General features: G+C 41.0%; 1 protein-coding gene across 5 annotated transcripts in view; it reads right to left on the bottom strand.

The window, feature by feature from the left end:
* BCL2 (BCL2 apoptosis regulator) overlaps window positions 1-27563 on the bottom strand; it is a 121944-nt gene that overhangs the window by 58424 nt on the left and 35957 nt on the right. The window contains exon 3 of one of the 5 annotated variants that reach the window (XM_067567936.1): window positions 20578-20693. The exons of the other annotated variants lie outside the window; for them this stretch is intronic. Within the exon in view, the coding sequence (XP_067424037.1) occupies window positions 20679-20693 (15 nt within the window). The 3' untranslated portion in view covers window positions 20578-20678. Of the gene's footprint in view, window positions 1-20577; window positions 20694-27563 lie in introns of those variants that run through there. 5 annotated transcript variants of the gene reach the window in all.

Here is a 27563-nt window from a genome sequence, read left to right as displayed (position 1 = left end):
TCTGAATATTTGTATTACATCATAGATGAGCCGGAACTGGTATAATCTTTCTTGACTGCTGCAACGGAAAGGGAGATAAGGCAGACCTAGCCTACAGTGGAAAATCTTACTGATATTTTTCTTCCCAAGGTGCTAAATCATATGAAAAATATGAAAAATAATTATTTTTCCACCCTTAGTTGGCTGTACTTCAGTATCACTGCCACTAGCTCTTTTAATTTGTTTAGCATCTTTCTCCTGAGGGCCTAAAAGTGCTTTTTCAAACCGTAGTGAATTATGCCACACAATGATCTTGGAAGACAGTATATATTATTAGACTCGTTTTATAGATGGTTATAGGACACAGAGGCTAACAGACTGACCCAAAGACACAAGGCATAGTCAGCGGCAGAGTTCTCACTCCTTCTTTCTTGCTTTAACTACTAGACCATAGTGTCACTGAGAGAAAGAGTCTAGAAGAATCACAGGACGAAGTGAGTGTAGAATTTGAATCACCCCAGCTACTAAAACAGGAGGACCTTTTACATCAGCTCCATCAATAGGGATTATATTGTAATGTTTTATACGATATTTGCTGACTGTAGATTAACAGCAATATTCAATTTTTAATCCATAATTTTTCATAATCTTAAATATTCACCATGACAAAAACACAAAAACCAGAGTCACTAGATCCTAACAGAAAATGATTAGGGAGAAAAAAAAACCTTTACTATATCATGTGCAATACATAGCAATTAAAATTTAATTAATCTGTAAAGCAATATGAAGGGGAAGAAAAATAAACACAAAAGCTAACAATACAGCAGAAACCAGCCTTATTCTGTAGCTCTAGTTGTCTGAAATCTGTTTACTATTCCATTTTTTGGGGGGACGGATTGAATTTAAATTCTAGAGAAATGCATGAGGAGAGTTCTTTCTCGACCAGGAGCTGCTACAAGAGTTGATTCTGCCTGCAACACTGGCAAGTACTTTATATGAGCAACCAAAGTGAAGGTAGGACAAGAAGTTATGGGCTTACTGTGCAGCGATGGAGATTTAGGTTAGATATTAGGAAAATATTTCTAACTACAACAGTAGTTAAACTCTGGAACAGATTTCTAAGGGAGGTTGTGGAATCTTCATCATTCGAGATCTTTAAGAACAGGTTGGACAAACACCTGTCACGGATGGTCTAGGTTTATTTGATTCTGTCTCAGCGCACAGGGCTTGATGACTTCTGAAATTCCCTGCCAGCCCTACATTTCTACAATTCTATGAAAGGCTGGTCATCTATTTATAAAATACTTGATGGCTTTATCTACATGGGACATTTAGACCCTCTTCCCGCAATTGGATCTGCTGGTAAAAATCCCTGTGCTGGCATGACTTTATTGACTACGAAGAGGCTCTGCCAAGACCCAGTACTATGACAGGGGCCTCAGAGTGTTGACACCGTCTCATTTGGAAAGGTTTCTGAAAGTGTTATCCTATAGTTCCTATCACTGGAAACCACCCTCCTCTAGCCCCACTGAACTCCTATGTGAATACTTAAGGATCATGCTCTGAGTTTTAAACCACTTTAAGCCAGAATCCCACATTCAAAAAATCATGTCAGGCCCTGATAATCATGAGATTGGCTTAAAAAAATAATGAGATTTTAAAAATATTTTTTCTTTGCCTTCTGGCTTTTGAGTCATTAGGTTGCACTTGGATCACATTTCCAAGCTTTTCTCTGCAACCATGAGGGCCAGAAATTTACTTTAAAAACAAAAACAAAAGTTGGGTTTCTCACGCTATCACATGACTCCAGAAGCTGGGGCTTTAAGAAAACCATCAAATATCACATAACTTACAATAAACATCACAAGAGTTGGCAACATTTGTCAAAAAGCCTCTCTGATTCCACAGTGACACACAAAGACAGTTAAATCAAAAAGTCAACAAAGAAACTATCAAAATTCAGACTGTTTAATATTTATTTTATCACTGATTTTACTCTTCTGGGTAATCCCCAATGTTCAAGTCTCTCTGTGTTTAATATCAAATAGTTTACAATAGCTGGACGGGAGGTTCTGTATAGCTTGGAGATTCTTCCTTAAGTATTATAAAGTCAGATATGTGTCTATGTTGGTGAAAAACAGTTACTAAAACTGAAACTAAAGGCACTCTATGCACATATGACATTGCTTTGCCTTAATTTCAAGAAAAACATTTTAGATTTTAGGATTAACAGCTGGTAAATGAAAATGACTTTCATACTGCAAATGGCCAATTGCAAGTACCTTGTATCAATCACTCTCCTACTTGTTAATGCTTTGATTTCACAAGCAGAAGGAACTGAGGGTTTTCCCCAAATCTGTATTTTAAAAGTCACAAAAAATCTTAAAACCTCACTGTAAAATATATAATCAAAAGTTGAATTGAGCAGGATTGCAGTGGCTTTCCATAGCAGCTCTTCTCTGCTGGTCTTAAAGTTTAAGATTTCATTGTTTTAAAAATTAAGTTTCTAAATTTTAGGATTACAAACCAAATCTCTGGCTGAGGCCTGATGTGATACTGAAACTTCAACCAGACAAGACTAAAACATCTCCTCTGTAAAGCTGATGACAATGTAAATTATAACTTATCTGCTGGTCTTTTTAGTAGACAATCCAGCCATCTGGACTTAAGTGTGGCATTAGTGTGTTGAGTATGACCACTTTTCCCCCATATCATTAGTAATTTTATCCTAGCTTGTAAGCAATGAAAATTTGGAGGCTCTTAAATCTTTATCTATTTAAACACTAAGCTTAAAGGAAAACATGATGTTATAGAGAGAGAGTAATTGTTTTCCTTTGTGATGTAATTAATTATTTTATGTATTTTGATGTCTGGTTTATGATATACTGCAAAAATTAAAAAAAGAGGATGTAAAATGCAAAATGTGAATAATCATGAAAGCAAATATTTTACATATAACAGCAGGGCAGTGTAGATGATGAAAATCTCTGAAATTATAAAACTTTTACATTCTATTAAAATGTGAATAGTACAAAGTGAATAAAACATGGCATTTTCACTGTTCTAGGTGATGAGATTATTTGGGATTAACTTCTGCATTGGAAAGATGATTCTTAGTACACTGTGGGCAAAAAGGAAATAATACACATTTTTGTGGCTATGAACACTAACCCAAAAAAAAAATTGTCAGGACTTATTGTTGCTTAAAAAACATGAACTATTGTACTAGTCATGTCTCCTGTTTAGTTTCTTGGGACTCACTTCCCACTTTCTTTTTCTTCTTTTTCTCTTTCCTTCTCCTGTCCTTTTTTTCCTGTAAAGAAGGATCAGTGTTTCTTTTTTTAAGACAAGGATGTGTATAAATACTTATACCTTAATTATCCTCTTTAACTAGTTACAGTGGTGTTAAAAATAATGTCAATCTTACTAAACTTCTATGCACGTTTGATTTCAACAGCCTACCTTTCCTCTTTTGCCTCATAAAATACCACTTTTCTTTTTCTATGTTATATATATAGAAAAAAATAACTTCTATAACTTGTCCTTGAACATCCTTGGTCATTTCTACAAACGATTCACAAACCAGGTTTCAGACCAAGGCCCAGCACCGGGACAGCTCTAGTGGCATTAAAAAATGACCTCCTCACGGACATGGACGCAGGTAAGATCTCCATGCTCATACTGCTGAAGCTTTCTGCAGCCTTTGACACAGTGGACCACAAGGTAACACTACCTTGCCTACATGACATAGCAGGAGAAGACAGACTAGCACTACATTCGTTCCTCTCCATGAGAGAGTGGTTATGGCTAACTGCTCCTTCTCTTCAAAGGCCTTTATCTGTGGGGTCCTATAGGGATCCATACTATCCCCACTTCTCCTCAATATCTACATGAGACTACTGAGAGAAAGAGAGAGACACACACACCATACTCTCAGCTTCCAACAATAGGCTGATTGCTCTCAACTGTACATCTCACTGTTTCTGAAACCAAACATGAAATCGATGCACCGGGTACAAAATGTGGCTGCCCCACTACTGCCTTACATCGACCTAATAATGTATGTGTCTATGCTACCAGGTCCCTTCTGCCAACCTAACTCTCCTCCGCAAAAGGCACAGTGCTTAAATCAGTGTTGATGGGTTAACAGAGAGGTACTGTAGACACAGCGTTGTGTAAGTCTACTAACTTGGCCTCCAGGAGGTGCCACACAATGCTCCACTGTGCCGGCTCTTGAGATGGTTTTCAGCTCCACTGCACAGCGGCCAGGTACACAGAAAACAGCCCCTCCCCTGTTAAAGCCCAGGGAAATTTAGAATTCCCATTTCCTGTTTGATCAGCGTGGAGAGCTCGCCAGCCCAGCTGATCATGGTGACTCAGTGACCCAAATGTGCTCCAACCTGGAGGACACAGGATGTGGTCGTGGATCTGATCAGTTTGTGAGGAAAAGAGTCTGTGCAGGCACAGCTCCGAACCAGGCAAAGAAAAGTAGACATTTATGAAAAGATCACACAGGGCAAGGTGGAGAAGGGCTACACCAGGGACACACAGCAGTGCCACATGAAAATTAAAGAACTTCAGCAGGCGTGGATACCTCCCAGGACTTTGAGTCCCAGGGCTCCTCAGGCAATGAGGAAGACATTCTGGATGAGGAAGAGGAGGAGAATAGGAAACAGGCGAATGAGGGATCCATCCTCCCCTACAGCCAGGAGCTATTTTTAGCCCTGGAGCAGTCCAGTCGATCGCAGGACAGCATGGTGGCCGAGCATGATGCTGGGCAAGTATGCAATCTCATACTCTGGTGAGTATGCAATTCCAATCAAACTATAGGGGTTATGTGATCTTATGTTTTATGTGTAATCTGAAGAAAAAGTGAGGTGCAGTGGGTATCTGCTTCACCAATGGCCACTCCAGCTATGCAGAGAGTGCACCCTGAAAAGACTGTTTATATGCACAAGGATGGCCCAGGAATCCTCTATGGAGATCTTCAGGAAACTTTCATGGAGGTACTCTGCAATCCTTTGCAGAAGGTTTCTGGGGAGGGCTGCCTTATTTCTTCAACCACAGTAGGACACTTTCTCACATCAATTCAGCATTAACTCTGCCGGCATTATTGTGGTACATAGCATAGCAGCATAAGGACCAGGTCCGTACCCAGACACTTGCAGAATCTGCTTCCTTGCCACCTCTGTTACCCTTGGGAGACAAATATCACATAGGGTCACCCAGGGGAGATGGTGGATGTTTCCATTACCAGTACTCATAGGGCAAACAATAGAGCATTTGATCCCCTACCCCTGGTGAGTTCCAGGTCCCTCAACCACAGATTTCCAAACATGCCAGTTATTGGGTTGGCAGGGATAAGCATCGACCTCAAGTCCAGGGCGACTAGCATTAAGGGAAGGGGTAGGCTTCCTGGGTTTTCTTGTGGTTGCAACCCCCGTCCTCCCAGAGCCGCCTCAGATAAAGACCGCAATTTGAAAGGCTTAACGCTGGTAACCTGGTCTCAAAGCAACGTCCATGTTACTTGGGGGGAGCATTGGTCCACCTGTGCTCCCAACGCGGGTTTCTCACAAGTTGGAGCACAAGTCCCGTTGCTCACATTCCACCACCATTCTGCACTTGCTCAGCTGACGTGCGGCTTCATGCGCCATGGGAGCAAGGGGCAGGCTGGGTCTCCCAGGATCACGGTTGGCATTTCAACATCATCAATGGTTATTTTGCGATCTGGAAAGAAAGTCCCTGATTTGCAGCTTTCTGAACAGACCTGCGTTCCAAAAGATGTGCGCATCATGCGCCTTTCCTGACCATCCCACATTTGTGTCGATGAAACACCCCCTGTGATCCACCAGCACTTGCAACTCCATTGAAAAGTATCCCTTTTAGTTTATGTACTCTTGGGCAAGGTGATCCGGTGCCAAGATAGGGATATGCGTGCCATCTATCACTCCACCGCAGTTAGGGAATCCCAAGGCAGCAAAATCATCCATGTCCATTACCCAGAGTCACTACCTTTCTTAGCAGAAGTCGATTAATGGCCCTGCACACTTGGATCACAGAGCTCCCATGGTGGATTTACCAACTCCTAATCAATTCCCCACTGACCGGTAGCAGTCTGAGGTTGTAAGCTTCCACAGAGCGATCATCTCTCACTTCTCCATTGTCAAAGCAGGTCTCGTTTTAGTGTTGCTGTGTGTCAGGGCTGGGAAAAGCTCTGCATAAAGTTCCTGGAAAGTGACCTTCTGGTCATCCCTTAGCTGCATAACGATGTGATCCCACGAGTCAGTGCTCGTTTCCCGAGACCAGAAACGGCTCTCCACCATGTTCAGCTGCGGCGCAACTGCCAGCAGCAACCAGGAATTGTTTCATTCTATGGCTCTGCTTGAAGGACATTGCAATGTTCCTCGTGGTGACTCCTGTCTCAGCTCTGAAAATACTGCAGGATAAGGCATGGGATGTTTGCTGTGAGCATTACAACAGTGCGCAGCTGAGCGGTGTCCATCTTTCTTGGGCTATGGTGTACGTGTGGCTAAGCCAGGCTTTCGATAAAAGGCACGAAAAATTATGGGTTGTTTGCCATTGATATGAGGGTAGGAAAGGAGGAAGCTGCACCATGGGAGGCCGAAGCCATATTCCTATTCCTCCCTGTGACAATGTTTGGTCTCATGACGCTTTGCAAGCCCTTCCCAAAACCCCCCCGCAGCTAATTGCACTGTGGGATTGCTACCCACAGTGTACTGCTCTGTGCCTCGATGCAAGCGCAGCTAGTGAGGATGCGCTCCACCAACACAATGAGCATGGTATGGGCACGCCGAATCGACTTAATTACTGCGGCGGCTGGATGTCCATTTCAATTAATTTGACTTAACTTTGACGTGTAGACATGCCAAGACACCTAGCTGAAAGAGGCACTAAACACTTGCAGTTCTTAACTAAAACAAATAAGCTGCAGGTTGCTCAGGATTACTGAGAAGTCAGGCTTCAGATACCTCAAACGGAGCACTCAAAACGAATGGACACTTTTGAAAATGTTGGTCTTATCTTCTCGGTCTCTTATTTCCCCCGCCTGAAAAATGGGGAGTCTTACCTATCTCTCACTGGAGTATTGAATGGTAGACAGCAATTTTGAGACCTTCACATACAAGGCAATACACATAACGACTCTTCCATCAGGCTCTTGCTTCCCACTGAAAATAGACAGCTACAGAATAGGGCCTTCATAAACTAAAAATTATTATTTAACACCACAATTTATTAATAAACATTTATATGGATCTGAAAACATCACAGAAAAAAATCACAGAATGTAAGACAGACAGAGCCACTATCTTAAAAAACTTTCTCTAAGTCGGCCATACAATTCACTAAACACCACTACTGTAAATTGCTATGCAAAATGCTGTTTGATGCAGTTTGGAGTAGTTAAACAGTCTTCTGTCAGAGACGGACTCATAAAAGAGGTTTATATGAGGATGTAGTGTCTCATCAAATACACTCATCCTGCATTATTAAAATGTACATATTCTGAACTGATGCTGAATGAGGTATCCTTGGCTTATAGCATGATTTGCAACTTGCACAGCCTTAATAAGTCTGGCGCCCACTGAACACTTAAGGAATAATAACCACATTGATTAGAAACAGCCAGAAATGTTCTGTGGCAAAATGTTGTTGTCCTCTACTGTGTGTGAGAGAAGGGGCTTACTGATGAATAAGTAAGAACATAAAGTGAAGGAACAGGCAGACACTAAGATGGCTCATCAGGACAAAGCATCAGTGTTCCCAATATCGTAGGAAAGAGAAACAAAGTTTAAATGCAAACACAGTTTGTATGCCTTCAATGAAGTCTTATTTGTACACACAGAGGATTAAGCTGCCCTAAGACAGACAGGAGGCATGTTTGATATCACAGAGGCGTGTTCTACACCTAAAATTTAGGTCAAGCTAACCACCTTGCTCGGGGCTGTGAAAAATTCCACACCCTGTGCGACGCAGTTAGGTGGATCTAACCCCCAATATAGATTCAGCTAAACTGACAGAATAATTCTCCCATCAACCTAGCTACTGCCTGCCTGTCAAGGGAGCGGATTTATTACAGCAATGTAAAACCCCTTTCGTCCTTGTATTAAGTATCTACACTACAACGGCATAACTGCAGCGTTACAGTTGTGCCACTGCAGTGCAAGTGGAGTAGATGTACCTGAAAAATAGCTAGGTTAAAAGAAAATAGAGTGCAGCTTGCACTAAAGAATGCATGTGACAAAAACAAAATGTGTGATATTTTACTATGCAATAGAAATTACCTGGATTAAATGAATTCAATGTACAGTAATCTGAACTACAGCAGTGGACAAAAGAAAACTGATTATATTTTCATTTTACTCTATCCTGTTTCCTAGAGCAGTACATTGACAGTTCTGTAGTGATCACACCATTTAGATATCTGGTTATCTGAAGTCTAGACTAAGCAAGTGTTTTTCCTATTCAAAAGTTGCAGGTTTCCAAAGATCATTTGCCTTCCAGAACCCCAAGTCTGTTAAAAATCTTTCTCCCAGTACACTTTTGTATGGTGCTAATGTCAAGCCACATCAAAGTCCACAGGAATCCTACACATGTGAATCCAAGTTTAACCAAGAAAAAAAAAAAAAAGCTCAGATTTTTATTATGTGAATTTTATTGGAACATTCCCTTCATGTTCCTATATACAGAAGAGTGTCTGGATTCACTTATAACTGCACTGACTCCCACACATCTGCTTTCTTATTGTTATAGATACCTTTTCTCACAGGATACCTTCTTTTTTTTTTCCCCTCCCTACCTTCACCTTTAGATGCATGATGATGAAGATCAAAATCTCAGGCTTCAGATGTTCCAACACAATGACATTAGATATCAGTTATGCTTTGAAGTTGCTTAGATATCTTCCCTCATCTGATTTTGTTCTCAAATCAACCATGCCATTTAAATTCTCTGGTTTTAAAGTATCTACAGCAGTAACTAAACACAGTTTTACTCACAATTACACCTATGCAACAGTGCTAGAGTTATGGGATTGTTGAGGGTATAACTGATGGCATTTTCTTCTTTTAATGTATGTGTGTGTATGTTTTTAGCACACAATTTGTACAAGAGCCATGTTTCACTTGAACAGACATAATGCAAGGTACAATGTAGTTTCCTAGCAACATAACCAGAAACATTAAAACAAACTTCGGATCTTCAAGGTTCAAGTTTATTACATAAGCAGCTTAACAGGCTGCATGATTGAAAGCAGTACACATCAACCCTGAATGATGCTCAGTGCTTCCAACAAGTACTAAGCACCCCCAACTCCAGCTGAAGTCAATGGGATCAAGGGTTCTCAGCACGTAGCAGTATAAGGCCATAACTGTGTCAAAATCTTATTTTAATGAAGGAGGCTCCACACTATGGAGTGAGGTATTTTTATACTGAACAGTCTGTAAATTCAGACTTTCTGCAAAGCTTTCAATAGTAGATTTTATCATGGTTTTCAGTGAAAAGGCCTAACCCTGCTCCAGCTGAATGTAATGGCAAAGCTTCCATTGACTTCAATGACAATTAGATTGGGCATTACATATATATAGTGAGGAACCCCTATATCACAAAGAATGACAAAGATGTAAGGGCCCTCATGTATGACAAAACATTTTGGGTGATGAAGTTTCAGGTATTTCTTAAAGAAGTGAAAACAATGAGAGTCCTGTAGCACCTTAAAGACTAACAAAGACTGCCCGCAGAAATTTGTTAGTCTTTAAGGTGCTACAGGACTCTCGCTGTTTTTACTGTATACAGACTAACACGGCTACCCCTCTGGAACTTTTCATCTTAAAGAAGTATGGCACAAAAAGGAAGGAAATAAAAGAAACAGCTATTGAGCTGACATATTGCCTACACCTGAGATAGGTATTAGGTAAACATACAAAACTGATCTATTTTTGATTTCTCGGGGGCAGGCAACAAGAACTAATTAGTGTCAGACTCTTAGGCCCTTATACAAATTTAGCGACAGACATTGGCAAAATTTCCAGTGCAGAATCTCAAGCATTTTTTCCTGTCTGACTAACAGCAGGTATCAGGAAAGGCAGTAAAGAAAAGTATAGATGGATATGAGTGAGCAGGGCCAAACTTAAACATAAAAAGATTGTACATGGCAGGAATTAAGATTAATATAAGAGACAGCAAAAAGAAACAGAAGTGATCAGAAATATTTTCCAATGTATCCCAGGGATTTAAGATTATGTGGGATGAATTCAATGCAGTAGAAATGAACATAGGAACATTAAGGCCCAGGTCAGAAGAACTGAATTCTTATTCAAAGTGCTGATTGACCAATAAAGGTATTAATTAGTTCAGGCCAGAAATTGCACGTTACGATGTCAGTTTTCTTGACTGTACAGAAGCAGCCCCATCTGGGATCTGTAAGTGAAAGCTGAATAGGAGAAGCAGCATATTCCTCTGCTTGTAAATTTTAATTTCTGAAATGCACTTGCAGAGTTAGGTCGAGGCTTGTGATGGCAGAGTCGACTTGGATACGGCACATTATTCTCTTGAGAGATATACCAGCTGTTCCTACTTCTAGCTCCTCTGACGGGGCTAGAGTGGAACACAGTATTGTACGTGGCCTGTGCCATTCCATTTAAAACTAGGTTTCCTAATGTACCTCATCATTTAATAATCAAACCATCGGGATAAATGTAGGGCAGAAGCTACTTTGCATAGCTGCAAACATCATAGTGTACCACTGGGGTGAAGCACTGAAATACAAATGCTAGTCTGTTCCTGTCACAAAGCATTACCAAGACATAATCATTTTCTACAAAGCAATGATTGCTGAAAGAGAAGATTAACAAAAAGAAATCAAATTGCAGATTTAATTTTAATGGCAGTGCAACTGAATTATTCTGTAAATAAGCTAATTTAACCATCCAAATTAGGCATCAGTGCAGAAAGAAATGACATTGACCTCTGGGGAAATTTTAAGATTAAAAGAGAAAAATTATATAAACCATGATGAAAGCCTTTTTTTAAAGTTACTAATCTTGAAATCATAGATTATTTACTATGATGCACAAAGAAGGTTGTTAAAAATTAATGATTGCTTTTCTTTAATTTGAACCTTTTTAAATAAACAATTTAACCTCATCCCTGTCAAATGCAGGATACCTTTAAATTTCAATACAAAAACTTTCTGCATAGCCATAACATTGGACTGGGGGGGAGGGGGAACCCTACAAGTTTTATGTTCCCCTCACCCCAAGAATGATGATGTACTCCAACTTCTGGCAACAGTTTTTCCTATTTTCATCCCACAGGAGTGAAAAACATGGGAGGGAGTACACCATTACCCACTTGCACTCTATCCATCCTATCTGAGCAGTGCACAGAGAGAAAGATGAGACGTGACAACAACTGCACTATCATCCTGGATTCTGGATGCGGAACAATTATTAAATGCGGCTCGAAGACCAAACCTCTCAAAAGTGAAACAATCTGTGGACCAATGGCTGGAAAATTCATAGATGCACTTTAAAAAATATGCAAAGTAAACCCTCTGAATTCCCAGTGGTATTAGGAATCAGTAGGTATGGGTCCAAACCCAGGACCCAACCACTCCTGAACTTTGGGATATTTAGATCTAGGCTGAAAGATCATTGTCACGCTGGCTAGATAAGGGGGGCCCTTGCGGTGTATTCAGGAGCTCTCATTACCCCCTTCTACACCAGTCTCAGGTTGGGTGTGTCACGCTGACTGGATTGGGGGGAGGAGGGATATTTAGTATATTGTTTGACATCAGTATGTCAAAATCATAATAATTCATAGAATCATAGAGTTGGAAGGGACCTCAGGAGGTCATCTAGTCCAACCCCCTGCTCAGAGCAGGACTAACCTCAGCTATATCATCCCAGCGAGGGTTTTGTCAAGCCGCAGCTTAAAAACCTCTAAAGATGGAGATTTCACCACCTCCCTCAGTAACCCATTCCAGTGCTTCACCATCCTCCTAGTGAAAAACCTAGACCTCCCCCCCTGCAACTTGAGACCGTTGCTCCTTGTTCTGTCATCTACCACCACTGAGAACAGCCTAGCTCCATCCTCCCTGGAACCCCCTTTCAGGTAGTTAAAGGCTGCTATCAAATCCCCCCTCTTCTGCAGACTGAACAAGCCTAGTTCCTTCAGCCTCTCCTCATAAGTCTTGTGCTCCAGCCCCCTAATCATTTTTGTTGCCCTCCGCTAGACTCTCTCTATCTTCTCCACATCCTTGTTGTAGTGGAGGGCCCAAAACTGGACACAATACTCCAAATGCGGCCTCACCAATGCCGAATAGAGGGGAATGATCACTTCCCGTGATCTGCTGGCAATGCTCCTACTAATGCAGCCCAATATGCCATTAGCCTTCTTGGCAACAAGGGCATACTGCTGACTCATATCCAGCTTCATATCCAGCTTCATGTGAGATATGCCATGCTAGGTACTGTTAGAAAGGCTATAATGTGCTAAGTAAGTTGATAATGTTTATGTTCATGTGTTATATGTGTAATGGAAGTTATGGATATGGTTGATATATCTGTATTTCAAATTGTTCTGTGTTTGGGTAACGCCCCAGACAGGAGGCTGCAGGGATGGCCTGCTTAATGGCCCATTAAGACATTCACAGGTGCAAGGTGCCCAGGGGGAGAAGCCAGGGATATACTTGATGAGTCACCAGGACTTTATCGTGTGACTTTGGACTCTATTTTGGTTCCTGTGAAATTCCACAAGCAGCATGGCAAGGGCCAGAGACATAAAAGGCAGGTGCCCGGGATCCATTTTGTCTTCAATCCGGTTCAGCCTTCAGCCACCTATCTACCTCTGGATCAACTCATCTATAACTGAAGCTGTGAAACAAAGGACTGAGACCCATCCAGGTACTGGATGTATACCAGAGGGACTATACAAGCCTGCAAACTCCACACTTCTTCTAGAAACCTGATATATATGGACTTTTAAATCATTTGTATGTATCTGATTGCTTTAATCCTTTAACACTTCTCTTATAGTTTGTTTCTTTCTTTTTATAATAAACCTTTAGTTTTAGTTATTAAAGGATTGGCTGGCAGCATGGTATTTTGGGTAAGACCTAAACTTATATTGATCTGGTAATGGGGCTGACCCTTTGGGGTCAGAAGAAACCTTTTTGGTAAAGAACATAGAGTTTTAAATAACTTGTCTCTTTACTGGACCTAGTGGCTGATTGGGAGCCAGAGACTGAAATGCAGTAAAGGGGGCTGTGTATATTTGTATATTGGCTTCTTGATAACCGGTGTGGGGAATCAGAAGCAGTTTGTGGCTGGTTGGGAAGTCTGTCTTCAGTGTCACCCACCAGTGTTGGGAGAATCTGCTCTCCTTTTGCAGCCTACCCTGACCTTGGCATTTTCAGGTGGCTACCCTGGGCACGGAAGGGTCACAATCATGATTGGCCCATAGCTTTATAACAAGCCAGATCAAAATCCTGCATCTGAACACCCTGGAACTTTGAGATGGGCTCCAGATCTGAACCATCCTTAGATCTTAGTTTCCACTAAAATAATCCTTTGAAAAGCTTGCAGTTGTTATTAGGCATTTTTATCGGCTGCTTGGCATTTCTTTCTCACATGAACAGGGTGGTAGTGCTTAATAATGAGGCATCAGAATCTCCTATCTAAAGCTCAGCTTGAATCAATGCATTTGCTAGGCTAGTGCGTGTAGACACAATATCCTAGCCCTGCTCGTAGAAAGTTGCACTTGACAAAGGAGTAGCAAATTAAAATGTCATAAAACATTCATTTTACATGATTAGAGAAACCAGTAATTAGAACTTTTCTTTTACCACTAGTTCTAGCTGCTCTATGCCAACTTCATTCGATAATGATTATTGTCAGCAAAGATATATTTGGCATTCTTTTCATGTCTACTTTAAAACCTGTTCTGTAATCTGTCAACTAATCAGGCCTCATAAATTATTAGAGGCAAGTGCATTTTCCCATGTAGTCAATCTATATTCACACTAAACTACAATAACTAAATATTGTACTGCAGAAATGTATCCATCCTATAATAAAAAAAATCTCACAAATGCCTTCACCCTATATTAAACTAGTTGTGTTTTTCCAGAGCTGAAGTCTTGGCTAAAAATATAAGTAGATGAAAACATGATGATGCCCTATTTAAATTCCACCAGCTATCCAAGACTAGCTGAATGCTGGTGCTAATAAAATGATCAGCAGTGAAATAATAATGCAAACATTTTAAAATTATCCCTGTAATGTTGTAGAGTTTTGCTCACCCCATTTGCCACTTATAGGTTAGGAGAGGAAGCATGGTCCAACGGTTAGCATGCTAGCCTGTGATTCTGGAGACCTCAAAAGTTCTGCTAAAACTTCCCAAGTGGCCTTGGGCAAATTACTTAGGCCCAGATGACAGTTACATGCCCAAATACCTTTGAGGATCTGGGACTTAGTCTCTCTGTGTCTCAGTTCCTTATCTGTAAAATGGGTTAATAGCATTTTCTTACCTCACAGGGTTATTGTAAGGATTGTGAAGTATGCAGATTCTATAGTAATGGGGCAATCTAAGTACCTAAGATTGATAGATGGGTCTTGCTTCTTGACCTCTCTCTTGGTGTTGGGCTTCCCGCACACCAACTAACATAGCTACACAATGGTTCAGAGTTGTTTTCCTTGAAAGCAATGATTCTATTAGGGAAATTTTAGGAAAAGGGGAGGTGGAGTCTTGATATTCATGTGCAGTAGGCTGAGGGTTAAGAAAGGGATCAAAATCTAGAGATTAAAATAATAATCCATCTATCTCCTGCCACTGTAGGATTTTTCCCTTTGCTACCTTTACTATAGTTTTTAAAGTCCAATCTATTAATAATAATTATTATTAGGTAGGAGCCCAGTCATGGACCAAGTCACTTGTATCTAATTTCAAATATCCCAAATGCTGATATATACATGACTTCCCTTGGGAGGATTTCACAGCCTAATAGATCTCAGCCAAAGAATGGAGATTTTTCCTGTTATTCAGCCTAAATTTTTACTATCTGAATTTCATCCCATCACTCCTAGTTGAACTTCCTGCAAGCACCTTAAATAATTCCTTTGCTTTATATATTTCTGAAAGTGAAGTGCCAAGAAGTGAATGAAATTTTCCAAGTACAATTGCATTAGAACCTGTATAGAAATAGATCATTACCTTTCTGCTCCATGACGTCGTGCCTCCACATAAGCAGCTCAAAACTATAGGGGCCCTTTATTTCCTGCCATATGATGACAAATTCATTTATAATTTCATGTTTAAATACTGGGGGTGGCAAAATATTCATTTAAACTGCATGTGGATGAGTACTCCAAACCAGGGAGCATATATTATTCTATCCCTCCTCACCCCTGGTGCTATAAAAATAAAATTAATAAAATAAAATAAAATTAATAAAATTAACAGCTAATGAATGTTCCTATTTCTCTTCTTCTATGATAAGTGTAGTGCAAGGCTGTAAAAGACTCAATCTTTTTTTTTTTTTTTTTATTGGTATAGGAATTTCTGTTCACTCGTAGTACACAAATTAAAAGAAACAAGTATAAAAGGTAACTGGTTATACGAATGGTAAAAAAGTGCCCATGAAGTACACATTTCTGTAAATAGTAACTGATATGATGAGGGATAGCTCAGGCCTGGTCTATGCTGCTGCGCTGGGTCGACGTGAAATACGCAAGTTACGTAATGTAACTAGCATTTCACACGTCAATGTACTTACATCTATGCAGCGCGGCGTCTTCACGTTGATGCTGCCTTTCCGCCTGTCGGGGAGATGGACTAATTCAATCAATGAAAGAGCACTCTCCCATCGATGTCTGCCGCTGCAGCAGTGTAGACATGCCCTTAGGTAGTGAGGTGTGGGACTATACACTGCCACGGTCCCCATTCAACTCTGGCCTGGCTTAGTGCAGACCAAATATTATTTTCTCCTGGCCTTTTGCAGTAAATTCATTATCTCAGTTGATTTCTAAGGAGATAGGGGTCCACATCACAAAACCATCACCACAGTTCATGAAGATGGCAGGGGCTGAACAGAGATACAAATTAAGCTGTTCACTAAACCCTGGAAAAGGTCCTTTCACGTCCAGGTTCAGGACTAGTGGAAGTTAAGTATAGGATGTCTGAATTATCATTTGCTGTGTTGTATATGGTTTCTGAATAAACAGAGCACTTCATACTTAAAAGGTATGAATCCACTAACTTTCCCCAATATAAAAGCCACTAAAGAAAATATGACAAACAACTGATTTTTTTTTTTAATTGGGCCTGATTTTCAGTGAGACCTTAACCACATACACATGCAACTTTGTAGATGCACTTTTCATACAAGAGATGCCATCACCTACATGCTCACATGATCGAAAGTAGACTTGCAAAACCCATCAGTAACATATACAAACAATACATCAGATCACCTGAGTCTGGCAATAGGCAGAAAAAGTGCATATGTAGTTGTGTTTGGACACTAACTTGGAAGCCACCTTTTTAAGATTCAAGCACTTTGTTTCCATTGGGTTAACAAATTTCAGTGAAACACAAGGACATAGTAACTCCAAGATTTTTGGGATAAAACCATTAGAAATGTACAGCTTATGGGAAGGGGGGGAAAAAATCAGTGAACAATTAAAATTCCATTCACTAAAGTTCCCATATAACATGGACTTCCCATTTAGAGATCTTGATACACTGATCTACAGCATTTGCATAATTCTGGATCTTGTTCCAAAGAAATATTAGCTTGTTATTTAAGATTATGACGCTTCATTCAGCTCAAAAACTGCCATAAAGCTCTCTTCACACCAAAACTATGTTTAGAAAAGCCTTGTTATATTTTATTTTCTGATTTGTTTTCTTATTGATCTCACTAGCATTTTAAGCAAGAAATAACACGGTAATCAATATCAAGAAATATAAACAGAAACAAAAGGAAGAAGGCATAATGGGCTACGTTTTCATAGCTCCCACACAATGAGAAAGCCATGTAAAATTTGAAGAGCAGACAAAAACCTGTTTTTACACCACAAACAAGTATTAAAAGTGCATATTAGATAAAAGCTTGTGCCAATAGATTTGGGAGACATGGATAACAATGCTGAATATAAACCATGACCTTGGATATCAGGTTTGACATGGTTTGGAACTGGCCCTCCAGCAGGAAGGCCCTTGCTTGGGTTGAGACAAGCACTGCCCCAATAAATTCTATTCTCTGGACAGGGACAAAACTGACATCTGCTCGTTTATCAGCAGGCCCAACACTCTGAAGGTGGCTCGGACCATGCTAATGCTGTTCTGTACTTGAGTCTGCAACCAATCTTTGATCAGTCATCAAGGTCTGGGTAGACTTATATGTCTCATCACCTGAGGAAGGCTGCTGTGACTGCCAAACAGTTCATAAAAACTTGAGGGGAAGACTGCCGGTAGGCCAAAGGAAAGGGCAGTGAATTGTTAGTGGTGTTGTCCAACTATAAACACGTGGAAGCTTCTGTGGCCACGGAAAATAGAAATGTGAAAGTACGTGTCCTTTAAGTCGAGGGTGGAGTACCAGTCTCTTGGATCCAGGGAGGGAATATGGAACCTCAGTTCTTCAGATAGCTGTTGAGGCAACGCAGGTCCAAGATGGGCCAGAGACCTCCTTTGGGATTAGGATATACCAGGAATAAGACCCTTTCCCTCTCAAGTGTGGAGAAACTTCCTCCAAAGCTCCCATACATAGGAGGGACTGCACCTCCTGGACGAGATGTTGCTCACGAGAAGGGTCCCTGAAGAGGGACAGGGTTGGAGGGAGAGGTGGATAAAAACTGATGGGTATATCCGACTGTCACTGTATTCGGGACCCAACCATCCGATGTTATGAATGACCATGCCAGGCTGAAGGGCGACAGATGGTACAAACATAAGAGGGGGTTGGATCTGAAATGAGAACTGGTACATTGCCCTAGGGTGAGCACCTTCAGAAAGCCTGCTTGAGCCCACCAGAGTATCTTTGAGACCCCAACTGAGAGGCTGAGGTGGACAGGAGTGGTTGGCACCATTCATAACCTCTGCCTTTTGTAGGGCTCCTTTCTTGGAGGTGCCAAGAACCTGGAGTCTGAAGTGCTTCCTGGAAGCTAACGGAGCATAAAGGCTTAAGGATCATAGGGGACCCCTCCTGTCCCCTATGAAGTCTCATGTCCATCTGCTCTGAGAAAAGAGAGGAGCCTTTGAAGGGGAAGTCCTGGATGGACTGTCAGACCTCATCCAGAAGATTGGAGCTAATAATGCTTCATGATGACAGTGGAGACCGTTGTCCTGGCTGCTGAGTCCAGAACCACCTGGAGAGAGGTCCAGGCCACATTCTTATCTTCCTTCAAGAGAACCGCAAACTCTTGCCTTGAATCTTGGGGGCAGGGAGTCTTTGAATTTGGTCATGGAGTCCCACAGATTAAAATTTTATCTCCCCAGCAAAGCTCGCTGATTGGAGATATGTAGTTGAAGGCTACCCATCAATTCTTGGCATCTTTTTGTTTAGAGTTAGCACCCAATTGCCCCATCTGTCCCTTTTGTTTGCTGCAGACAGCATCAGGGATTTGGGGGTATGTGTGTATGCGAGTACAGGTATTTGAACCCACTTGCTGGCACATAATACTTCTTCTCTACCCTCTTTGAGGTGGGGGGCAGAGAAGGAGTTTGAACTGCCAAAGGGCCTTGATTGGTCCCATCATCATGTCATTGATGAGTAGGGCCACCTTGGATGGAGCTACTGCAGCCAGGATATTAATAAAGCTGTGTGATGTCTCTTCGAGCCCCTCAATTTCCAAGCCCAGGTTCGCCACAACCTGCTTCAGAAGGTCCTGATTGGCCCTGAAATCATCCTGTGCAAGCAGGCTACTGGGACTCATGACAGCCTCAGCTGAGGAGGAGGAGGAGGAGGCTTGCACTGGAGGAGGGGCTCATTCCTCTTCCCCTGTGTCAACTACATCCACTGGAGTCATCTCCTGGACGTTGGTACTGGGGTCAGTACCTAAGTCAGGGTCCAGTGATGAACAGGAAGGAGTGGTAGCCTGTCTCTCGGAAGCCACTGAGTAGGAGCGATGGGAGAGGGACCTGGTTCCGGGGGAAAACACCAGGGGTTCCAGTAAGGCTACTGCATCAGCCAGTGCTGGCTGGGAGACCACCACTAGCCAGGTGCTAGCTGGGAGACCAGCACTGAAGTCTGGTGGAGCATAAGCTGGTACTAGTGGTGGGCGTTAGGTGGTATGTAAAGTTTTGCTTCAGACTCCAGAGAGGAGTCTTCTCTCGGGGACCATGATGGAGTGGTATCCACTTCCATCTCCATATAATGCTGGGGATCTGGGAACCAGCGACACACCGGTGATTGGGACGCTGGGATCAGGGAAGGCTTACCCCTAGAAGGCGCTGGGGTGCCCGATGCTGGGAAGGCACCCGATGCTCCTTGGTCCCTTCTGCTTCTGGACACCAGAGCTGGCAGGTGTCCCATTGGAGTTGTCTGGGCCAGCAGAGAGAGAAGATCCCTAGCTGCTTGGAAAGCCTCCAGGCTCGATGGATCTGTCAGACCACTGGTACCATGGCTACTTCCGGGCATTGGCAGAGGGTCCCGCACCAGCCTCAGTGCTCTAGGCAGCGTCGACAGTGCCATCGTCAGCCTGGGAGTGGAAGAGGGGTCTGGCACGGGCCCCACTGTGCTGCCTTCTCTCCGCTTGTCTCTCTTCTGCACCAGCGAGAGCCCTCTGTCAGTGCGCTGCTTCTTCCTTGGTACCAGGGATGGTGAATGGTGCCAGGAAGAGCTCGGTGCTGGTGGCATGCTTCGCACCGATGCTGATCGTACTTGGTGCCAAATTGGAGCAGTTCGGCTCAGAGACTGGTCTGAGGGTGGCTTCCATGAGGATAGCCTTCAGCCTGATGTCTCTGTCCTTTTTAGTGCGAGGCCTGAAGTCCCGACAGATCTGGCACTTGGCCTTCATGTGAGGTCCCCCCAAGCACTTCAAGCAGCAGGAGTACAGGTCACTCATGGGCATAGATTTGCCACAGGCTTGAAGCCTGTGGACCAGGCATGCTCAGGCTCTGGGGCGAAGAAGTCCTTCAATGATAGGAACTAACTATATACACTAACACGACTTGCAAAAATTATATACACTAAACTATGAAAACTACGAATGAAGAAAGAGTCTGAAAACTACTGAAGCCTTGCCACAGCAAGTAGGGTTGTTCCAGCAACTGTCACGAGAGGTAAAAAAGGAAGGAACTTATGCTTATACCGGCGCATAAGCGTGCAGCTCCAGAGTGTGCTGGAGCTGGTCCAATGGATACACCACTGAGGGAAAAATCTTCGGCAACAATACATGTGGCGTGCACACACCTTACATGGAATGGACATGAGCAAGCACTCAAAGAAGAATTCTGTTTGTGCAATTATAAATATTTTAATGTATAACATCAGGACAGCCTGTTTTCACTGTGCTTAGATCTCTTCAGTTAGGATGGGGCCTTTGTTCTTCCTCATTGCCTTTAGTACTTTATACTTGGCAACCAACTTTGTTCTGTCTGTTTTGCTCTTTCTTCCAGTGGGGAGAAAGCAATATGCAATTCTTTTTATTTATTGTTCTTGATAATTGGCTTCATCTTCAGTCAGAGCAAATCTGATTATCATGGAAAAAGAAATAAAACACATAAAAAAACCATTAAGGAATTTTTATCTCCAAGTTAGAAGGGCAGTGAAAATAACCAGAAGGATGAGATAAGTAGTAATTTTAATCTGAAGACTAAAACCCTCACTTAAATGTCTCTTGAAAATGATACTGCTCACAGTTGCAAGTACTTATATCCCTTTATTCCTGGACTTTTCACTTACTACAGAGATTAATTTATAGTAAGTAAAGACATAATTTATAGAATCTCCAAAACTCAGGGGTTCAATCCTGCTCCCAACAAAGCCAATGACAAAACATCCATTCACTTCAATCGGAGCAGGATGTGGCTCCAAGTTCAGATTCAATTAAGGCTGGATGGTGTCTTTAAGCACCGCCTTGAGCAGTGGGTTTGTGCATAATCTGCACCCTCCTAGCAGTAGCACCAGAAAGTGTTATGCTGGCTGAGACACAACTTTTTCCCTGCTTCCCTTTGCTCAAGGTGAGGGGAATAATAAAGAAATATGCTAACAGCAAATTACAACTCTCCTCCTACTATTTCAGATATACTGGCAAGCACAGGGAACGCAGTCTTTGCCTGTTCCCTGTCTTATCTCATCTACTCCCCACACCCTTATTCTGGAGAAATGGGTAGCAGCCCCCACATACTCCTGTGTGCCCAGAACCTAGTTCTCATTCCCCTGTGCAGGCACATAGATCAAGTCCCCATTTAGCCACTTGTTATTGGAGTTTCTTAATTAATCAAGGAGGCGTTTAAGCAATCAATTTGTTGTTTAGTAACTATGTGAAGTACTAGCAATAGGTACTTTCCAATGCTTTCTGTACCAGTAATCATATATAAATTACAAATATAACTGATTGGAAACTACGTCAAATTTATTAAGTAGCTGGGGTAAAATGAGAGAACAGCAAACACTTAATATATATTTCAGGCCTGGAAATTCAGACTTGGGTATGTCCAACTACAAGTATCAGTCCACAACTTTTGATTGCTCATTTGTGGTCAACAAATATTGCGGTGCTAATTCATATTATTAGTCAAAGCAGACACTGAAATGACCAAACTGCTGACACACAGAGATATGTTAACTAGAGTGAAAGAGTACAGACTACCAAGGCTGTGTGGAGTAAGAATGCAATTCCCTTTATGAACCAATAAGTCAAGGGCAGCTTGTTTCGAAGCAAACTAATTAAAGAACCATAAATCAGTACTCAGTTCTCTCTCTAGGCGAGTGCTTTTTAAATAGAGATAAATGTGTTAATTAACGCAGCAAGATGTTTTATGAGAAGTCCTAGCAATAGAATTATATAGACAGTAAACTCAAAGAGAAAATTGTACCATGACTTCCTGGGTAACCCCACTGATTTTAATCAGTTATATGGGATGTAAATCAGGGCAGAAACTGTCCCATAAGATACAAAAAAAAATTTTTTTTTAAATGGTTGTGGGGTTTGGGGTTTTTTTGTTGTTTTTTTTTCTGGTAAAGGTCGAATAGTCTTATGGTTAAAGCATTAGTCTAGATCTGAGAAGATGTGGGTTGAGTTCCTGGTTCTGCCACCTACTTTGTGTGTGATCTTGTGCAAGTCACTTAGAGTAACGAAGATTTATGCACGTGAATAGTTCCCCTGAAGTCAAACTAAGCATGATGTGGAAGGATTGGGGCCTTAATTTTTCTGTACCTGAGTTTTCTGCACCAGATCCTCAAATGCACCATGTTTACACCCAGGGCAGCTTAGCAGAGTGGTGACTGGGAAAGGTGGATTCTATGCTACTTTTATGCTCTCCCCGATCCTGGGCTGGCCAGGGGGCCTAAATGGCCCCCAGTGTAATGTAGAGCAGCTTATGGGACTACTGTAAATTACACTGGGTATGCTCAGTCCCATCCCCTCCCACCACTAAGTGAAGGGGGTAGGGAAGTGAGTGCCCCAGAATCAGTCTAACCCATCTGAGGGCTGCCTGCTGTGATAGAGAAAGCTCAGGTACTCCTTTAGGGCTGCTTTACAACTGCTTTGTGTGGCCAACACAGCACAAAGCAGCCAAAGCTGGAGATGATGATCTGGCTCTCCACCTGTAAAAAGGAGAAGACAGAAGATGTTGTGAGGCTAAATTCTTTGTATATTAAGCGCTCAGACACTACAGTAATGAGGCCTGTAGAAGTGCCTTGAGAGACAGAAGCTTGAACTGAATTCTCTAACAAAATCAATAATGCCTCTTAAGAGAAAACAAAAACTACATTTCAATTTTCTTTGGGGTTAAAAATGTTTTTATATTTTATTACACAATATTAAACATACTAATAGAGTAGATCCTATTTGTGCATTAACATGAAAAGAGAATCATATTAATTTATGTAAAGCCCAAGGTTGCCTATAACTATTATGTACCTATCTGTCTTTACAAAATATATATACAAACACAGAAAAAGGAAGAAAAACCATGCTCCCAAAGGGTATCAGCACTCCACAGAAAGTGTAACAGAAAATAAGAAGGATATGGCAATCAAAGTCTCCAATGATATTGTAAGTTAGATAACATTTAACCGTTCACATCTTTAAAGTATTGTACAACACTGAACCTCATACACCACCTCTGAGAAAGTATTATCCTTGTTTTACTCAAAGAGATTAAGGCCCACATTTTTTTTAATGGCATCAAATTTTGGTTATTCAGGTTTATTTTAGACGGCATAGGACAGTATTGAGCTAAAACTCAGACTAAACTCAATGGAAGCTGGTGGTGAAAAACACCTCTGATAATCAGGCCACTTCTAATTAGGGGACTGAATATGGATTTAGGAACCTAAAAGGCATTGTGGGTAAAATGCTGGCACCACTGATGTCAATAAGAAAACTGCTATTGACTTAAATCAGACAAGATTTCACCCTCAGTTTTGATAGTGTTAGCCATGCTAAACATAAAATCCAAAATAAGAGGCTTTTAAAGTTTCAAAAAAAAAAAAAAGCATGCAAGAAAAAAAGCAGAAAGACAGCTAGGCGGATGAGCTACATTGATAAAATTTAATCCTTTTATCCTGGAATTTAAAAGGATTCAATGGCTTATTCTGTCTGGTCCTTTGATCAACATTTATCATAAATAAGCCTAGAATAGTACATAAATGACATAGTCTGTTCGGAAAAATATACAGAGCAGTCCCTTTATTATTACTACTATTATTTTCAATTAGGGCACTCAGATTCTAACTCAATTCCTTTATCTTTCAGAGACAGATGAGCCTTCTGGTTGGGGATTTTTTAAAGTATAAAAACCAATTATTCTCCTTCACTGAAAGTAAATTCAATTCCTTTTTTGATGCTCTGTTGTGCATCTTGGAGTGGTGTTTCAAATTATGACTAGTGCACTGTATACTCACTCCCTCAAACAAAATGGAAAATATATTTGTAAACTGGTTACTACTGGAATAATAGCATGAGCACAGTCTGAATAATTCATTCAGCCTGTGGTGAGTGAAAAAATTTCCTTGGTTAATCAACTGGGAGGGCTAAAACTAAACTATCAATTTCTGTGGCATTTAAGCTTCAATTTTTTAAAAATTAAGTTTCCAGCTGTGACGCTGCCTTGATAATGTGAACCAATGAAGTGCTGTCTTCCTGAGTCTGCAAACAAATGGCACTAGTGCTGCTGCTACAATTTATAACTTTCTGAAGCAGCAGCAGACTGAAATCATTATCACTGGTCATTTTCCCACTGCCATTAAAAATTTGGTGGGAATCAGTAAGACTGACAAGAATTGGATCAGTTTCACTCTGCTTGGGAAAACTATGAGCCTCAGCAGAGATGAACACTGGAGCTATTCGTAAGGGAGGAGGGTATGCCACATGGAATTGGGGTAGTTTCTTATGTAAAATGGTGTCTGTCTCACTGCATAAACGGTCTCAATGCAAGTCAAAGAGGATATGCCCACAATCCAAACCAATTAGCACTTTGCTGGCAGTTTTAGCAGAGAATCTAAAGACGGACGTGAATTCTGAATTACCTTCACTGTCCCATCTAGGGGTGAGGCCCATTAGTGGGACAGGATACCAAAGGTTGTAATGGCACTGCCCTGTTGCGTATGTTCTGTGGACAATAAACAGGGAGGGCTTCAATCTCCAGGGCTATCAATCAGTCACATTTCATAAGGTCTAAAAATCACTTCATTTTTTAAAAACCCAAACCACTGACATATATTTTGTTTTTATTTTTTTAAATGAAGCAGATTTTTGTTGAATAGCACAAGGGCAGCCTGGATTTTCCCCACTTTCTTTTCCACAAGCTAACATCACACCATCTAGTCTGGTATCTTATAAAAATCATTGGCAGGGCAGGTGTGTTCAAGCATAAGTAGATAGATACACATGCTCCACACAGATGTCCACCTGTGTTTCACTTGGGAAACTGGTAGTATAAACTATATCCGCAAAAGTGCAGAACCTGCATCTACGCTAGGAAGGTTTAGCTATTAAATTAATTTCATTATTGTTAAACAGAAAAGAAAAAGATACTTAAGTTTCATATGTAAACAACAAACATCCCCATTTGGAGTGATTCATGCACCACATACAAAACAATATGTTTTCTTATTATTATTGTTTGCAGTTTCCAGTTTAGGACTTATCCAATTATATATCTATTGTGTGACAGGCCTGGCATGAGGGATTCCATTTACAGGAAATATTTGTGAGATCACTGGCCCTGCAGGCTAAATGCAAACACTGGAGCAGATGGTAACTGATCCAGTAGAGCTGTACCTTGGGGTGCTGGAAGGGGGGAAAGATTTGGAAAGTAAAGTCTGCTAACAAAATAAACTTCAGATTATTACACAACACAACTTCATCAGTCCAGCAAGCAGCTAGGGACCTAATTACAAAACAACTCCTACCACTTCTGTTGACTCATTTTTCAGGGGAAAGCAGGGAATGGTCAGGAGAAACTGGTTGTATTGTAAAACAATTCTTTACTAGTCTGAGATAATTGCTAAGTATAATGTTATGGAGAAAATTTAAATGATGATTAATTATTGGAGTGAGAGAACACCTAGAGTCCTCAACCAATATCTGAATGCTGGCACATCTTTTCACATAATCATTCCCAGTCTCTCCTTTTGGTACTGTTGCAAGCTTTTGAGGCTAGCACTCTGAGTTCACTTTCTATCTTAACAATAAGCCTCTGTGCTGGGACCTGGTACACCAATGCTACTATTCAGCTGTATGCCTTCTAATCTGTAATGTATCTTGTGTTTTTAGCAGCCTAAGCTGAAGCCAGCTCTACGCTAGAAAAAGTTTGTCGGTAGAGCTATACCAGCAAACCTTCCTAGCGTAGATGCAGGTTCTGCACTTTTGCGGATATAGTTTATACTACCAGTTTCCCAAGTGAAATAAGTTATATCCACAAAAGCACTTTTTTCCCCCAGTATTAAAGCATCTATTCTAGAGTTTTTACCAATATAAAAATGTATAAAAAAGGAGGAAAAAACCCTGAGTGACACCACTATATCAGCAAAAATTTCTAGCATAGACCTAGCCTGAAGCTTTTCAGGGCAGGGACTGTCTCTACCTATATGTTTATACAGTACCTAATACAATAGGCTTCCAATCTTGACCTGTGCCTGTATGCACTAGTGGAGCAATACAAATAATAAGTAATAATAATGGTGAGTTAAGGTATATCCAAATGAGGGGAACATAGGAAGAAGTGGGTCGTAAAGCTTAGGTTTTAGACCAGTAAACTTGCACAACTCTTCAACAACCTTTTGATGCACTGGTTTTATTAAATTCAATTCATTATTTTAAAATGTGGTTGTAGTTACATCATTTCATAAGTCAATCAGTGCAAAATACTATTTCAGGCCACTTTACATTCTTTATTTACTGGAAAAGTATGAGCCAAAAGGTCTATTCACTTACACTGGTTTTGTCTAGTCTTTACTAAGCACCGGCATAATTTTTAAAAGGCAAGAATCACATTGACTTTTTTGGCCATTTATATAGAAAAATAAACCTTGATGTGTACTAAAGGCCCATCTGCACTGGGACCCACTAATGTGAACCCTTTGCGCCCCTGCAGAGTTCTGTCAAAGTCAGGAGGCCAGCACGTGGGGGCAGGATCCTGATGAAGGATTGGGATTTAACTCAGCCACAATTACTATGATTTAATAACATTTAGCAGCTCTGTTATTTTGCTGTAGACATCAGCTCTTGTTGCTGAAACTGTTAGCTAAATATTCTTGCAAAAATTAAGGTATTTCTTTTGTTTGTGGAACTTCTAAATTCAGGCCTAGTAGACTAAACAGCATTCCTGAAAAATGCTAATGAAATGTTACTTTTAAATTCCATTTTGAGCTCAGTGAAGCTTTTAGAAATGCATCAAAATTTTATAATCAGAATTTCTAAATTCACATATTATTTACAATCTTGGGATAATTTATAATAAACTACAGCTTCCTAAGATAACTTCAGACACCAAGTTCTTTTGCCATTAACACATTTTACTGCTTTTCCCACAAAACACACAAACATGGCCTTAAAAACTTCAGGTGTCAAAATAAACAATACTTCAGAGTTCTAAAAATCACAAGCCAAAAAAGAAAAAAAATCTCTGAAAGGGTGCCCTGCCGTCTTCAGCTATTTTGTCACCATGATGTTAAACAGCATCTTGATCACCTCTGACTTCATTCCAAATTTCAGGCAAAGCACAAAGTCCAAATTCATGACCAGCAAAAGAAGCAGTAACTCCACTTAAGTCAAAAATCTATTATTATTATTATTATTTGCATTACAGAAATGCCTAGAAATCCTAGCAGAGATTGGGGCGCCATTGCGATGGGTGCTCTGTGTACACCAGTAGTGTATTTGAGTCTAACA

This window comes from Emydura macquarii, unplaced genomic scaffold (assembly GCF_026122565.2).
Source record: "Emydura macquarii macquarii isolate MOO-44397 ecotype Brisbane River unplaced genomic scaffold, CSIRO-AGI_Emac_v2 contig_2825, whole genome shotgun sequence".
NCBI lineage: Eukaryota > Metazoa > Chordata > Testudines > Chelidae > Emydura > Emydura macquarii.
Note: the sequence above shows the minus strand (reverse complement) of the source record. Positions and strands in the feature narration are given on the sequence as shown.